General features: G+C 36.2%; 1 protein-coding gene across 1 annotated transcript; it reads left to right on the top strand.

Annotated features, from left to right (window-relative positions):
- Nucleotides 1-1,100: 1,100 nt before the first annotated feature.
- LOC127983799 (serine palmitoyltransferase 2) lies at nt 1,101-17,267 on the top strand. The gene is made up of 12 exons (XM_052586138.1): nt 1,101-1,323; nt 4,214-4,405; nt 5,291-5,445; nt 6,503-6,651; nt 7,046-7,170; nt 9,182-9,275; nt 9,623-9,728; nt 10,531-10,750; nt 11,019-11,145; nt 14,259-14,394; nt 14,534-14,663; nt 15,044-17,267. The coding sequence occupies exons 1-12, from the start codon at nt 1,183-1,185 to the stop codon at nt 15,158-15,160; spliced, it is 1,692 nt and encodes a 563-aa protein (XP_052442098.1). The 5' UTR covers nt 1,101-1,182; the 3' UTR covers nt 15,161-17,267.
- The last annotated feature ends 705 nt before the right edge of the window (nt 17,268-17,972 follow it).

Raw genomic sequence — 17,972 nt, 5'->3', positions numbered from 1 at the left:
TAGGACGGGGTGCCGGTGATAATCAGGGAGGAGGCAGCTGACTCGTCACATTATATATATATATATATATATAAAACATGCAACAGCTATAATTTAAGTCTATTGGAAAAATCTATTCACTGGTTATCTATTTTAAATTCCGATTAGGCTATCTATTATATATTTTACAACAAGTTAGACAACATTTACCAATAAATAAGCTACAATTAAATGTGATAAATTGAGTAGGCTATCTTAAAAATAATATATGTTAGTGCCGGTGCAAGATTTTGTTTTCTCTTTTTTCAGTCTTTTAGTTTATTTGCCTTTCTATGATAATGTTCACCTTTCGCTACAATTAATCATTAGCCTTGTTCTTGGTTTTCATTAACCATGGTATAAAAATGAGGGGAGGGGTTGTATATGCTAGTTGTGATGATTACGGTTGGTTATCTCCCACACATCCTACAAACTACGCCACTGGGTGCACTCGACGAGCAGTTATCCATTCCGAGTCCGACGTTTTATCTCCTTAGAATCGTTTTCCCAATGCTAAGGCCTTTCTATCAATGAAAGAACAGAAAAGTAGGCTTTTGTTGTTGTTGTTTAAATAAAAATACAACTTTCAACTATTTTCAACTCTCAGCTATTTTTAACTTTTAAATTGTGTACCTTATTTGTAAAAAAAGAAAGAAAGAAAGAAAGAAAGAAAGAAAGAAAGAAAGAAAGAAAGAAAAAAGTGTGTAGTGTGAAACTCTGAAACTCTTATTTTCTTAGGCTATATTTGTATTTAGCACATGCTCTAATTTTGTGATTGTCAAGGGAAAAATTATTCATAAAAACAGATCTCACAAATGTTTACATTAAGGTAGATAGTTAACATGTAAGTCAAAGTTTCCATTACTCTCTAGGGTTTATCTAGCATCCAATTATAAAAAGCGTAATTTCTGTGACGTACAGACAGAAGGTTAGGTAGTTTACACCCTGGGTTACTATAGGTCAATGACGTCAGTTTGCGATGAATATTTATTTTTAAGCCACTCCCGCGCGACGCAGCTCATTGGCTGTGAGTTCGTGTGGAAGGCGGGGCCTTCCTGTAATCTTGGAGTGGGCGTAGTTTTGTCATTCGACGGTTTTTGTGGATACGGGAAAATCAGATTACACAAGTGAAGCCAGAGACCCAGCACACATCGCCGGCCTGCCATGACGCAAAACTCCACTAGTAAGATTATAAACGGAGATGCCTTACACCGAACGAAGCAAGACAAGAAAGTATGCGGAAATGGCTTCGTGAAGAACCACTGCTTGTTCCAACAGAAGAGAAACCGCCGCCCGTCGGAGAAAGTGAGTCCGCCTCCTGCGCTACACACACACACACACACACACACACACTGAAACACGCACAGTGTACACACCGGAGCGGTTTATGCTGTTACTTTGAGTTAAATGAGAATGGAGACGTTTCATTATGGGTTTATATTGCGGTTCCGAGTTTAGGATTTAGGAAAGGAGAGTTTATTTAGTTTGTATTCGTGTGTAGAGAGGGCGAGGCTGGGTCTGTTCTCTGTGAAGTTTTATGTGTTCAAACATGTAACCGTTATATATAGCATCTTCCACCTATATTCTAAATGTACGAAATGCTATTTAATGTCATTCACTTAATTTAAATAATGACATTATTTATTAAAAAATGCCCCATTTACTTTTTGTTTGTTTGTTTGTTTTTCAGTTAATCCTATGTTTGTTTGTTTTTTATTTATCTCCGCAGCAATCAAATTATAATGGTAAAATAAGAATGATATGATGATATTGCAATTTTAGTTCATCAGATTATGAGTCACAGAATGATGCTAATTGAAGATGCAACATTTAACACCACTGCAACAGAACCACTAGAACATTTGTCAAATTGGACTTTTGACTCAACCTTTATAGTTAAATATATTTTAAATATATTCCTTGTGGCAATAAGCCCATGGCCTCCTCATTAAAGTGCCTGATATTCATTCAAAAATTCAGACTTGTTAATTTTCAAGCAAATTCGGTTAGAGTCATCCTGCTAAAAGAAACCGTCCCTGGCCTGCAAACTGAAGTTAGTGTTTGTTTTCTATGGGTGTTGTGCACATATGGTGAACTGCTGTTTCATGTCATAGCTGATACTTTATTGTGAATTTTACCACAGTTACAGTTCTTTGTTGACTGGGTCAGAATCCAGAACTATAAAACAAGTAATTAGTTAATGTGCAGTCAAGTAGTTGCACATATACTGAAACTTTAGAGCTTCCATTATTTTAATATTCATATGTAAATAATTACTGATATGTTAAACATTGCATAATGTTTGTTCATGACTTAATAACAAAAGTTGAGGTTATTATATAATGCCCACTTTTAATGCTCAACAATGGAAAGCATCAGCAGCCCATTGCGTTGAGATGAATGGTTATGGGATCAAATGAATTGTTCGCTGTTAATGTTTGGTTGTCTACGTTTGTATTGACACAAGCGTGGAAAATAACAGTGTAGTATTCTGTCATGTAACTGGAGAGCAAGGCTTTGTTCTTTGCAACCTGAGGATGTTTCCAAAGTGCACTTCTGAGCTCCATGGGAGAATAAACCTTTCCAAGAATATGAGCGTGTTGTCAAGCTAGTTTTTCTTGTACTATGTCCTTATCATCAAAATGGACCCATTGGTCAGCTGTGCAGTATTGTTTTTTTTTTAAAGCTTACAGTAAACATAACAAGCGAGGCATGCAAAGTAGATTTCGCCAGTATGTTTATTATTGAAATTATTCATGTAGAGCATTGCATTATCAAGCGAAAGGTTGGGGGTTCGATTCCCTGGGAACACATGATAGGTAAAAATTGATAGTCTGAATGCACTGTAAGTCGCTTTGGATAAAAGCGTCTGCTAAATGCATAAATGACATTTAATTTGATTTAAAAAGCTAATAAGATTATTTTCTGTGAATCGGGTCAAATGATCTGTGATCAGTAAATATAATTACCACATAATCACCTTATTTATTTATTTAGGCTGTACGCACTTTTAATCAATGTGGCCAATGTTAGATACTTATGGAAGTGGCCCAAATCAGAAATGACCGGATTACTTGTAGTTTTGGTGTTTCTAATGTTATAAAGAAAAGGATTCATCTCTCAAGCCCATTTCTGAGAAAGTATATAGACATAGGGATGTGTAATGAATCATCATCATCATGAAAATATCCCATCCAGGTCTACTGTAAACAGTTTCTGTAGTTTGAGGTAACATTTCCAATCCTTATTAAAAGAAGGTTTGTCTGCCTTGTTTCAGGAAGCAACGTTTACTGACTGACTTTAGAAACTGAACAAATATAAGGCTTTCCTGTATTTAGCAATCCAAGTTTTCCCGCAAATGCTTTCTCACTCAGCACTGACACAAACCGTTAACCCTGACCTAACTGAGCTTTACGTAAGAAGGCTGATTGGGGGATCTGGAAACAGTGGGACCAATCCATTCCTGACAGGAAGGGCAGGTTTTAGAGGGGATGCAGTTCAGAGAAACATGAGTTTGATCACATGCTGAGGTTAAGAAGTGTAAGGACTAACTCTGGTACTTGTTCGTGGAAAGAGTGATTAATGGAGTTTTGCTCTTCTGATCATATATGGTATCTGTTACCTCATGTTTGAAGCTGTTAGCTGTTTCAGTCCCAACTATAGTTGTAAAGTTTCCATTGAGGATGTGAGTATGGGTGACAGCATTCAGGGTGTTGTTAGATCGTTGCTTTCTAGCCCAACTTAAAAGAGTCCATCCCTAAAGTTCAACATTATTCTGGTATCTCTGTGTATTCTTTCAGTGCTGCACCTATCATGAAATGATTTGTCTTTAATCTAGTGTGGACAAACTAAATCGACTATAATCTGTTTTTATTTTATTTTATTTTATTTGTTTTAAATCAGACTAGGTTGTACATTAATGTAGTACATTAGTGTTCGTGTAGCTCAATTGGTAGAGCTTTGCCTTATCAAACGCAAGGTTGGGGGTTTGATTCCCCGGGAACACATGATAAGTAAAAATTGGTAGCCTGAATGCACTATATGTCGCTTTGGATAAAAGCTCCTGCTAAATAAATAAATAAAATTAAATTTAATGTTTTTTTATGCTGTTGATGTTTAATTTGGTGCATTTTGTAGTGTTAAGAAACACATTTTTCAATGTAAATTCACTGCATATTCATCTTTTCCCCCACAGAACCATCATGCTTCATGCACTTCGCTTTATAAAAAGCCATTTGTGGAGTCGTTTGAGGAGACGCCGCTGCTGGTTGCCGTCTTTACCTACATGGGCTACGGCATCCTTACCATTTTTGGCTATCTGCGAGATTTCCTGAGGGACTGGAAGTTTGAGAAGTGTCATCTGGCCAGAGAGCGAGAAGAACAGAAGGTAAGGTTAACATATCTGTGGTGCTTGCCTGGGTAATGTTTTGCATATCAGATGTTTACATGTAATCCAATCATGCATCTCATCCAATGCCACTTTTGCTAGTCCCAAACCATAATTTTAAATATGGTAATAGAGGCTTGAGCCATTGATAGCATTCTAATGAAGTTATTAATGAAGTTATTAGAAAGAGAGATAGAGAGAGCTTGTGTGAATTAGGCTACCTCTGTGTGTCTCTAAACAGCGCTGTCTCCTCGCTAGTGAGAAATGTCATGTGTCGCTTTTAAGTTGCTACACTACAGTATATAGGCTAACTGATAGAATCGTGAGGGCAGTGCTGAAAACACCTTTATGTGCAAACTGCATGACGTTATTAAAGTTAACTGTGCAAAGTGATGTGGAACTGTAATCCAGTCAAGAGATCTGCCGTGGGTTTCCCTGAAAATAATTGCACACCTCAGAATATGTTCGTCAGCCAATCAGATTCAAGCATTCAATGGACCCGTAGTATAAATGTTATTATTCAGTTCCAGTTATGTTGCAAAATTAATCAGTTATGAGTCAAAAGTCACAAAATTCATTAAATAAATAAGTCATTTTAAAAGCAGTTCTTCAGATGCTGATTGTACCATCTATCATCCAGTTTAAGTCAGTTTAAGTTTTGTACTCAAATCTGATGGTGTCAGTGCAGTCTAAGTGTCTTTTAAACCCCAACTAAGCAAGCCAAAGGCAATTAGTAGCAAGAAATGGAGAGAGAAAACAACAGGCTCAGTCAGAGGGCCAGTTCTTCAATGGAAAACACATTTGTGTTTGCATCATTAGTCATGTTATTGTCACAAATAATTAAAATGTAGTGTTTCGTTTTCGCTTTTGATGCTCTGTTCCCAGGATTTTGTTCCACTGTACCAGGACTTTGAGAACTTCTACACCAGGAATCTGTACATGAGGATCAGAGACAACTGGAACAGGCCCATATGCAGCGTCCCTGGAGCCAAGATGGACCTTGTGGAGCGGGTGACACCTGACTATAACTGGACCTTTGAGTGAGTGTCACTTTGTGCCGACACACCAGATCCCGCCAGAAGATGTCTGTTTTGACTGATAACCAAACTAATTTGTAGAGATTTGTTCATTGAAAAATCGTTGCATCTTTCTTTACCTATACTGTTTGTAGTTCTCAACTGAATCTTTCGTCAAAGCGCACTGGATTGTGGGTAATATTAGCCATTAGCGTGTGCATCAAGATTTGACCTGAAATAGTAGACTGTCTGGGGACTTTTGGCATACTCTTTTCAACATACTTTGCGTTGGGACACACTTATTGTAATCTTGCATACTATTTAGGATGGATAGTATGAACACTGGGACGCAGGGTATATTCACCAGAAAGAACAGCTTGTTCCGCGCGTCATAAATCACTGCGCTATTTTTACATCACTGCACATGCGCAGTTCTTTCAGTTTTCGGTTTTCAATACAATCAAGTGTTTATGTCTTCTCCCTCGGATTATCAAAGGAATAAACCACCCCTTACAATCCGATCGAAAATCTGAATCGGATCCGTCCAATTCAGTCCGATTGACATGATTACATGTGACTTTCTTTATTCTAATTATGCTTCTATTCTTATTATCATTGGATAAGTAGGTTCCATGTAAATGCAGCTACTGTAACAATCGCGGATCAAATGAAGCTTGAGTCTTCTCCTCCGGTCATTCAATGGTTCTTCTTAAAAAGGATCCTTTTTTTTATGCCTTTTATTTAGATAGTTCAGAAGGTCGACAGGAAGCGAAGTGGATGAGAGAGCGGGGGGTGGGACTCGAACTCGGGACGCCCGTAACGCAACGGCGCTACATGGATCTTATTCCACCAATCAGAATACACCATCCAGTTAAGGGGGTCCCACCATTAAATTTACAAACCAATCAAGACAAATGATTTAGCCTATCCTCATTTTTCATACTGAAGGTTATGAATATAGGTGATCACTGTTAAAAATAAACAATATAACGAACTCATGTAAAGGCTTAATTTACCCAAGTTTACCCAGGGTTGCATATGTTTAATTTATTCCATGTTTTTTCTTTATATTTTCCTGCAGACACACAGGGAATGTTCTGAAGGATGTTATTAATATGGGCTCATATAACTACCTGGGCTTTGCTGAGAATACCGGCACATGCGCTGATGCTGCCTCTGAGTGCACGGTGAAATACGGCGTGGGGGTTAGCAGCACCAGGCAAGAGATAGGTAATAAATACTCACTCTCTCATGCTTTACAGCCACTTCTGTGATATAAAAGGGGTCAAATAATGATAAGACACTTTTTTTTTATGTAGGTTTTAGTAGATTTTTAAAGTATCATATACTTGGTCCTCTTATAATGATCTTGTCATTATGATTTTCCACCCTCTCACTGAAACTTAGAACACTTATTCATATATTCAGTTCTTGTTAAGTAATTCATCCCACCGGATGAGGATTTGTTTTATGGTGGAAAAGAAATGTGCAGCACTATGACAAACTCTTAGTTCTTATCTAACCTTTATCATTGTGTCCCTGGAGTCTGACGTTTACTCAAAAAGAAGGAACCAGTTCTAGTTTTATAGAAATCTATTGTTAAGATATTTGTTCTCTCTTGCAGGAAATCTTGACAAGCATGAGGAGCTAGAGATTCTGGTGGCCAGGTTTTTAGGGGTTGAGTCATCCATGGCCTTTGGAATGGGCTTTGCTACAAATTCCATGAATATTCCTGCGCTCACAGGAAAAGTAAGGATTTTACTATGAACAAACTTTAGGTCAAATGGAATGCTGAGAAATGTTTCGTCAGAGCTAGGTAGGGTGGGGAAGAACATTGGGGATCAGTAGTTATGAAGGGAAGTCTCGGCCTAATGGTTAGAGATCCGGACTCATAATCATAGGTAGTGAGTTTGAGTCTCGGGCCGGCAGGAATTGTAAGTGAAGGCAGTTAATGTACAGTGCCTTCTCCACCCTCAATAGCACGACTGAGGTGCCCTTGAGCAAGGCAGCATAAATGGCTGCCCACAATAATGAACGCCTTTTTTATACTTGTGTGTGTATATATATATATATATATATATATATATATATATATATATATATATATATATATATATATGTGTATATATGCTTACACCAAAATCAATATTGTATCTGGTTAGTATTGAAAAATAAATTTTATATTTTACGCAAAATGCGATAATTGCAGAGTTATTAGGTCATGGTTGCAGTGTTAGTGTTTTTATTAATGCCATTTATTTAAAAAAAAAAAAAAAAACAGCAGATAGCACTAGTCAACTAAATGAATGTAACATGGCAAAGATGAATGCTCATTTGGAAGTTGAATGTAAGGGAAACGCCATTTTGGAATTTCTGTGGTCTAATGTGATATTGTTGTTCATGTTCTTGTTCATGATGGAATTTTATTTTATTGCTGTAATTAATTTACAGCATTAACACGATGACCGGTTGAATTCATTTTGGAAGCGATGACTGATGAAAGTATGATGAAAGATGAAAAGTCCAGTGCCGGATGAAAGTCCTGTGCCTGTATGTAAGGTTATTATTGACCAAGTTCAGAGGCTGTCATATGTGGATCAACTTACTATTTTGTGTATTTTCTTCGGGTTCAATATGAAGAATAACGATTTATTGCGTTTTGAGGGAAAAAAAGGGTCATGGATTAATTGCATTTTAGTGGAAAAATGAATAACCTTTTTAATAACATAACATTGGATTTGAATTTTTAATGTAATTATAACCTAAAGATGCTATGTTAAAGTTCAAAACAGAAAATAGTATTTTGCATCTTAAAAAATTATAATACATTTTTTTTACTTACATATACAGTTCAGACCAAAAGTTTGGACACACCTTCTCATTCAAAGAGTTTTCTTTATTTTCATGACTATGACAATTGTAGATTCACACTGAAGGCATCAAAACTATGAATTAACACATGTGGAATTATATACATAACAAAAAAGTGTGAAACAACTGAAAATATGTCATATTCTAGGTTCTTCAAAGTAGCCACCTTTTGCTTTGATTACTGCTTTGCACAATCTTGGCATTCTCTTGATGAGCTTCAAGAGGTAGTCACCTGAAATGGTCTTCCATAAGTCTTGAAGGAGTTCCCCAAGAGATGCTTAGCACTTGTTGGCCCTTTTGCCTTGTGCCTGCAGTCCAGCTCACCCCTAAACCATCTCGATTGGGTTCAGGTCCGGTGACTGTGGAGGCAGGTCATCTGGCGCAGCACCTCATCACTCTCCTTCTTGCTCAAATAGCCTTGATGCCTTCAATGTGACTCTACAATTTTCATAGTCATAAAAACTGACCAGTCATGACCAAACTTTTGGTCTGGACTGTATATATAAGAATATTCTGTTCTGTACCGGGATTAATTCAAGAAGTGGTTTCTAAATGTAAGGGAATTTCAATGAAAATTTGAAAAAGCTTTATTTGAAAACATAGTTTAAAATTCCTTGTAACAAACCCTTTTTTATTTGAAATTCCTTGTTAGAAACCCAAACACACAAACACATTGTCATGGTCATGAGAAAGTACAAATACCCTTTTTCCTAAACACCATGAGAAATAATGATATGATTAAATATGTAAAACCTTGTTCTCTTATTGATTGTGTGTATCACCTACAACTCTGCAAAGTCTCCTTACATTTATGTATGAACTCTTTAGCCAACAGGTTTAGTATTATTTTCTATGCTTTTTTTGCATCATATGCTTGTGTTTCTCTTAGGGCTGTCTGATCTTAAGTGATGAGCTCAATCATGCATCTCTGGTTCTGGGTGCACGTCTCTCTGGCTCTACCATCCGTGTATTCAAACACAACAGTAAGTTCATGTTATTTTTTGCCCACATGGAAAATAAAAATGCTGTGCAAAACAATCACAGCCAGGTCATATTTGATGTTTAATATAGAAGCTTACGGACTCAAATGAGTTCCCAGTGGGTGGCCAGACAATAAAAACTCTATTACTGAACACGTTTATTTGTAGAATAAACTAATATTTATGTGATTAATGTACCTGAATAGGCATTTGGCCACAAAAAATTCAAAGTGAACCTCAGACAAAAACATGCAATAAAAAAAATGTCAACCTTCTCGCTAAGAACAGCATCCGCAGTAATACGTAAAGATGTATATTCATAAATTCTACTTTCCAACCATTACTCTCAGATATGGAAAGTCTGGAGAAGTTACTCCGGGATGCAATCGTTCACGGCCAACCTAGAACCCACCGGCCCTGGAAGAAGATCCTCATCCTCGTTGAAGGAATTTACAGGTATAGCAGAAATCTTTTTCTAGCTTTTTCATTATGTATCCAACTTGTTTTTTTTTTTTTTCATATTTGAGCTGAAACCTCATGTTTTGTGCAAAGCATATGCAAAGGGTGGCTGATTTGCATACTGTTTTCTGGTTTGGAGGTCATTTCATTCTTTATTTCAAGGCAGAAAGAGGAGAGCAATAATGATGATATCGTATATATTTACCACATGCACATTCATTTTAATGCAGAGGAGGATAAGAAATGAAAGTAGAAATATAGGCCTATACAGAGAGAGAGAGAGAGAGAGAGAGAGAGATTAATCACCTCTAAAATAAAAGTTTTGTTTGTATAATATATGTGTGTGTATATATATATATATATATATATATATATATATATATAAAATTTAAGATAAATATGTTGTTTATATATTAACTATGAATATATAGTATAAATTATATGAATATAAATACATGATAAAATTTTCAAAATATAAACTACGTGTTTGTTTATATATATATATATATATATATATATATATATATATATATATATATATATACACACACACACACACACACACACACACACACAGCACAAACACACACATTATGTAAACAAAAACCTTTCTTTTGGATGCGATTTTAGTGCAATTAATCGTTTGACAGCACTATTATTTTATAAAAAAATGTAAATAAAAATATCAAACTGTTACTTCCTGGTTATCAATTAGAGGTACTCCTTTACTTTAACATATTGAAATATCTATGCCTCTATGGAAATGCATTAATAGTATACCTGCATTTTTCTTTTTTAGTATGGAAGGCTCAATAGTGCGACTTCCTGAGGTCATTGCCCTAAAGAAGAAATATAAAGCTTACCTGTACCTGGATGAGGCCCACAGTATCGGGGCACTAGGACCTCGAGGCAGAGGTGTGGTGGACTACTTTGGCCAGGATCCGTCTGATGTTGACATCATGATGGGCACTTTCACCAAGAGCTTTGGTGCTGCTGGAGGATACATCGGAGGAAAGAAGGTTTGTGGACAATGTTGCTGTCAATGGCATATCAAATTAAATTACTACACATACATACACATGCTGGTTCGAGTCTGGACTGCAGCCTGTCATTTCCAGCTCCCTCTCCCCCAATTCCAATGTTTAATAATGAGACAAAGTGACTCTTGCAAAAAATGTGCTTTTCAGTTACATATAACATATATGATTGTAATTTAGAATTGCAGTTTACTTTTGGCTTAAGTAGCAGTTCTTGTGTAATAATTAACTTTTAGTTTTCTCTCTGTAGGAGCTGATTGATTACCTCCGCTTACATTCTCACAGTGCAGTTTATGCTACCTCAATGTCCCCACCCATCATCCAGCAGATTATCACTTCCATGAAGTGCATTATGGGAGAGGATGGCACCACATTAGGTGAGTTGAGAATTTTAATCTGCATCAGTTCTAATAAAGATTACTTAAGTGGAATAATCTGTGTGTGACATCCATCACAACTACTATTTGTACTGTAATACCTAATAAAGTGGCAATATTGTAATATTTGTAAACAAATCTTGTGATGTAAAAAAGAGCCACAAGATGGCAGCATCAACTAAAGGAATACTGTTATGAAATGAAGCCCAGTGGTTATTTATAATATAACAAACGTCGTTGCATAATGTAACCTGTACTTTGACTTCCCTGCTGCTCCCCTGTGTGCTTTCTTGTGTGTTTTTATGTATATTACACAAGACTTTGACCTGATTAAAACACTCTAATCAGTTGAGAACTATTGAGCTCTTTTGTAGTCTGAAATATTCTCCTCGCATGTTTGCAAATTCAGATGAAAATGCTTTGGCAGCGCATTGCAAGTGCACACCAGTGTTACTGTGATGTTAACAAACTTCTGTAGAAGGAGAAACCTTCCCATGTCTGTGCTATTAAACATGTTTTTATTCAGAAAACTAGAAATAATCTGCTCTGCCATGAGAGTAGTTAATTCGAAAGAAAAGATGAAGTTATAGAATACATTACACAACTCTAATCCATTTCGAAATGCAGGGGAGTCAGACATCGGGCTTGTTTAGCTATTAGCTGTAAGTATTTGCATCAGTGGACACAAGAATATTTCTACTGCTGAAAAGTGTTAAATATCAGCAGAAACACTATCTTTTTGAGTTTGTTTAGGAAAAGTAAACTGGATGACTCAGCGATTGGTTACACATGCTAACTCCATCTCCGCTGACACTTTGAGGCGGCAAACTCCGCTTCACCCCTGATTGATTTAGCAGGGCGTTCGTTTGGAAAACCACATCTATACCCAAAACACACCCACACACCGCATCTGGAAGCTCTTCGAGCCCTTGTGAGGCTTTAGCGTGAGAGAAACAAGGCTGAATGTTTCTCTCTGTTGGGATAATGGATGCTGACGGACCTTATAGACTTGGTAAACTCTTTCACTGTTGGGTTCTCAAATGTATAGGAGACGCCTGATGTTATAATTCTGGCATTGAATCTTGAAGAAACCTCTCACCTTCAGCTGATTTCTGTAGCTTAACTTTTGAACCCAGCACGAGCAACACTGAAGTCATGGGTTCAATTCCCAGGGAACTCGAATACGGATAATGTATTAGTTTGAATCAAAGAGACTATGTCTGCTACCTAAAAATGGTATTACCCTGACTAAGCTCAATTGGTTTTCTTAGCAGCATGAAAAAAACTACTTTTATTCAAATTGTGAACTGATTTATATGCAGATAGCAAGCAAATAGCACTCAATAGCTGTTCAGCACAAGCTCACTGAGTCTTGCACTCTTATGAAAAACTGTTATAATCAAAGCAGATAACTACACTGCATTATAACGGTCTTATTTACATCATGTATACACTTTGTTGGTTACTTTGTTTCACTTAGTCATGAAAGTGTACTCCGTCAGTGAGCTCACACTGAACAAATGTTTTGAGCAGATTTCTTCTGCACAGAGAATGATTTAAGCACCTTTGGCATTTAATGTGCAACCCTAGAGGATCTTCCTAGTACATGCACAATATAGTAACATTAGACGTGGCAAACCTGTTCCTCATATCACTGCACAGCAACCACAGAGAACAACTATTAAAGTCGGCACAAAACAGCAATTTTAATTGTGTTTTAAAGTGAGTAAATCAGCTTCTTAAACGTGAAAAACTATTTATACTTTATTCACCTTTATTTATTTATATAGCACTTTATTACAATACAGATTGGAAAAAAATAATCAATGATTCAAACAGAATTCAATTCTGTTGTAAAGCGGCTCTGAAAAGAAAAACAGTAGACCGTCATTATCAATAGTCTTTCAATTAATAGAGAAATAATTTAAGGAACGGATTAATAAGCCACTCTGGATTACGTCTGAGGGACAGATTTCTGAAGGGCAGCGCCTGAAAATGTAATTGTAACTTTTATTACCCATCTCTCATCAGAGAAGAGATGTTGTTGCAAGGGGCCGAGCACATTAACGTTTTTGATGAAAGATACATGCATGTCAATATATCTACAATAAACTTCAGCATTTCATAAAATAAGAAGAACTAGAGAGGAACAGCTATTGAATTATCATTTTGATTTCATGATGACTTACAGTGTACATCTCAGGGACCGTATACCCTAGTGGAAAATCACTCAAGACATATGCTATTGAAATGCATGTTGAATACTGTTTAGAGCAGTTGTGCCATTTTGGTTTTATAACAAGACGAAATTTTGTTTCTGCTAAATTAAAAAAAAAAGTAGTTTAATTTCAGTTTAAGCTTAATTTGTAAAGCACCAGACTAACTTGCATTTCCTCATAGCTGTTTTCTCCTCAAGTCTTTAACGATATTCTCAATACTGAATATTGTGAGAAAGCTTTGCCTTCCCAGGAGCCCCTCACTATGAAAGGAATGTCAAACAAGTGAAAACTAATACTGGAGAGTATATCTCTACCTCTCCCCAAAGGATCATTCTGCACTGTTCAAAGTGGATGTGAATTCCTTTGGCTTCAGATAAAACGGCCTCCCGATTTTCATTTGCCATGTGCTGGCATGGAACTTGGGAAGATGTTTGCAATTGAGCTTTTCGTCGTTCCTGTTGTTGGATATGAAGAACGTATGAATGACACGACAAGGGAAAAAAAACCTGCTTTGGGCTTTAACATGCATGTTAAACACTGGGTTGGACCATTGGGTCATGGATAAGACTTGCCTGTGCAGAAGTCATCAGGGCGTAGCTCTGTGTGTGTGTGTGTGTGTGTGTGTGTAGTGTTCAGAGTGTGTGTGTGTGTGTGTGTGTCGCTGTGCAGGTTCAGTATTTCTGAACAGCACGCCTCTCTCTTAACAAGCCACACAATTAGAGATATGAATCATGTCATGATGAGTTACAGACCGAAACCTACTCGCAGGATGAGTAATATAGTTACTCCAAGCAAGCACCACTAATGAATAACAATCAAGGACACCGTGTCTTAGAAAGTGTCAGAAGCTGGTTTGCAGGGATGACAGTGATATGAATATTCTCTTTCATGCAGGTCAGGAAAGACTCCGTCAGCTGTCAGAAAACACAACCTACTTTCGCAGGAAATTACATGAGATGGGCTTTATCATCTATGGGAACAATGACTCCCCTGTTGTACCCTTGATGCTCTACATGCCAGCTAAAATCGGGTCAGTCTCACGTGTTGTTTGACTGAATCATGGCTATTGTGTTTGGTGATATGCTAGCTGGAGGATATGGATTAAAGACAAATTCTACTTGACTCTGATTTTGCAGACTCGTTAATTTATTTTGCATACTGTTGTTCAGAGCATTTGGGCGAGAGATGCTGAAGAGGAACATTGGGACGGTGGTGGTTGGGTTCCCCGCCACACCCATCATTGAGTCCCGAGCACGGTTTTGTGTTTCTGCTGCCCACACCAGAGAGATGCTTGACAAAGTGAGTATCACATGAACATAAGTAAGAGCTTCACCAATAAATCTATTAATGTATTCGATAAAGATAAGAAGAAAACGTAAAAGAACAAAGTAGTTTACTTGCGGCTTTGCGTTTCTAAACTTTACCTATTAGCTCTCATAGGTGCTTTTATGTAAGATCTGTCCCTATTTAACATCACCGCTAATGATATCAAAACAAATGAAGCGGTTGAGACCAGAAATAAGTGTTCCTACACTTCAGTTATTCATCTATGAATCTCTGACTCACCTCACAGTCAACCAGAGTAGGCTACATAACTTCTCTCCAAAAATAAACATCCTGTTATCATTTAGCGATTACTCAGCATTAATAACCCCAGTGCCTCTTCTTGACTCTCTCAGGCTTTAAATGCCATCAGTGAAGTTGGAGATCTACTCCAGCTGAAATACTCAAGGAAAAACAGACACGGGAGTGAAGGAGCTGACAGTTTTTCATTTCTGGAGAGCCACCAGGATTAGCACTTTCTCATGATGGACTGAATGTGTATTTGTCCACCCCAGAGAAATGAATGTCTGTCTGACTTAAGTGTCATTTTCATGTTGATTCATTTCAGTGGACACTCACTCAAGTCCACCAGCTGACCAAACTTCAAGTCTTACCTCTGGGTTCAGTAACCAATATTCATTTCATCGTGCACTCATTTCATTTCAACTGTAGGAAAGAATTCACGTCACTGTGTTCAGCATCACAAATGGCACAGGAGAAAGTCTGATGCTTCCTTCTACACAGTCTGAAACAAATGAGAGGGCTTTTGTCTTGTTTTCCATTTAAAAAGAAAATCGCTAACAAGGTTTATTTACTCAGTCCTTTTTCTCCATTTGCAATTAATGTTTTTAATAAATAAAGTAGAATTCGTACAAAGTTTAGTACGATTTATGCTTTAAACAAGAAAAAAAATCAATTTGCCAATGGAGGACAATAATCGTTTTTCAAGACATGTATTGTTAAAGTCTTATTATATTATACAGTTATATTAAACTCTTTAAGCAAAATTTAAGGAAATGTCGATTTTTACTAGAAAACAAGACAGAAATCCTGATAAAGAAAATGTTTTGTTTTGTGTAGAAGAAACGGAGACACACACTTGTACAGTAAGTGTCATCTTTTAATGAGAAATAAGCTCAAAAATATATCTAAAAAAGAGAAATCTACTTATGAAGGAGATCATTTATTTTAGTTTAATCGTGAATAAGAATGTGATTTAATATCCATACAAATACTGACACATATTTATTAATGCACATTGCAGTGTCTGCATTTATCTGCATTCACATACTAGCTTTGCAAAGGTCCACAAATCTTCAAATATCTTATTTTAATCTTTTTCACAATGCAAATATGATTGTATAGGTAAATTAGCGATGTCTTAATGAACTTGTACAGAAGAATGCAGACAACGTTCTCTGTTTTGTTTCATCAGAGCTTTCTGTATTTCAATTTGAGTTATGGGACTTTCCATGAATAGGGTACAGTTTGGTGTCCCTCCTCTTTATCCTTTTTTTTAAGCACTAGATGAACAAAGCTTGTAAAGAGATGTTGCTTGTAAAGAGTAATCTCCAAACATTATTTGGACACTTTTTACCCAAATTATATATACATAGAGAGATTTTTTTTTTTTTTCATTAATATTTATTGCAAGAAAAAACATAAATTCTGGGCTGTTAATCTCTATATAGACATGTTTTGCAAAACCTCATGCAAAAAATGGAATGTGTTTTAAAAAAAAAACCTCTATAATATTTAGTTTGACATTCCTGGGTTCATAATAAACATTTTCTGAAGGTTAAAAGCCTTACACAATCAGCTTAAAAATGTTTTTTTTTTTTTTTTTACGAGTTTCAAGACACAGTTTGTACTCTATTTGTGGAAGGTGCCTTTATGTCTTACTTGAATATCTGTTACTTGCTGACAGTTTGCATATTTCACGACTAAGTATGATATCTACACTTACTAAAAGTATAATGTCTAATGGGCATTTCACAAAGGCAGAGGTCTTTCATTGAGCCAACAGAAATTGACTGATGTTTTTCACTCAATGTTTGATTCTTTATATCAGCTGTTAACAGACAGCAGTGAAACATGTTTGTGCTGCCTTTTGTATTGTTTTATTGTTAAAGTGCTAGATGTGGGTCACTGATATGATATGAAGAGCTCTTGTCTGTATGTATGATGATGTGGCTTATGAAGGCCTGTCGGATGTACTTTGTGTTTTTTTCCTCCATTCCCTTTTGTGTTTTTAAGTCTTGTTCTTAATCGGAAAGGCAGCTCTGAATATGTCTCTGAGTGCAGACGTATGTAAGTGACTTCAGAGCTACTAATGACTGTTAAGAGATGCAGATATGACGTTGGCTTTAAGCAGCCTGTATAAATGTAAGTAATGCTACTGAGCTGCATTTGACTGAAACCAAAAGGCATTCCACAATTTCTGTTTCTTTCTTGTACATTCTGAGTTGCAGTTGTCATCAAATATACAGTCACGTTTGTCACATGCAAGAAATTGAAATTCTTTGAATGTGACTGACCATTTGTTTCTGAAAATAATGAAATAAATAATCCTGAACATTTTCTTTTTATCCAGAATCGAGTTCATTGTCATCATCAGATATCTCAGAAAAAGCGGGGCAAACATTACTCTCGTTGTTTTTATAAACAAAGACCAATCTTTCACTCCGTAGTAATATTCAGATATTCATGTTTCATAAGGTATAGTGTATATTCAGTCAAAAGTTTAAAGTTGAGTTTAATTTAAATGATTTCATTAAAAACTTTAGATTAAAAACAAGTTTAGCTACTGCTTTAAATTTAGTTGGCATGTTACAGGTCATTTTGACTTGAATTATATTTAACGGTTATATAACGGTTTATAAAAAAAATGTGTATATGTAAATGATTGTATACATATTTATATATGTATATATGTTTGTGTAGAGGTGTGTGAGTGTGTGTATATATATATATATATATATATATATATATATATATATATATATATATATATATAAAATGTATGTATGCCATAAATATGTAACAATACATATGTCACAGATTCAATCTGAACCGTGAGATTATTAAAAATGCACTTAGAGCTGTGAAATTTTGTTAATTTCTTTACATTTCAGTTTATTCACTTCTACTTTCTTAAATTCAAATATTCGTTATGCATCCTTTATCAAGTTCAGGAATTGAATTGGAAATTAAATTAGAAGGCTTTCTGATATCAGTTCTGCATGATTCTCTCCTGAGCGGAAACGAGTCCTCGCACACACCTGG

The sequence above is a fragment of the Carassius gibelio genome, chromosome B20, assembly GCF_023724105.1.
Source record: "Carassius gibelio isolate Cgi1373 ecotype wild population from Czech Republic chromosome B20, carGib1.2-hapl.c, whole genome shotgun sequence".
NCBI lineage: Eukaryota > Metazoa > Chordata > Actinopteri > Cypriniformes > Cyprinidae > Carassius > Carassius gibelio.
Note: the sequence above shows the minus strand (reverse complement) of the source record. Positions and strands in the feature narration are given on the sequence as shown.

What these genes read in the sequence shown, in the direction of transcription:
- LOC127983799 (XM_052586138.1), top strand. Translation starts at nt 1,183, where the DNA reads ATGACGCAAAACTCCACTAGTAAGATTATAAACGGAGATGCCTTACAC. An exon ending in CCGTGTATTCAAACACAACA is followed by an intron (nt 9,276 to 9,622) that starts GTAAGTTCATGT and finishes CATTACTCTCAG; the next exon opens with ATATGGAAAGTCTGGAGAAG. An exon ending in AGAGGATGGCACCACATTAG is followed by an intron (nt 11,146 to 14,258) that starts GTGAGTTGAGAA and finishes TCTTTCATGCAG; the next exon opens with GTCAGGAAAGACTCCGTCAG.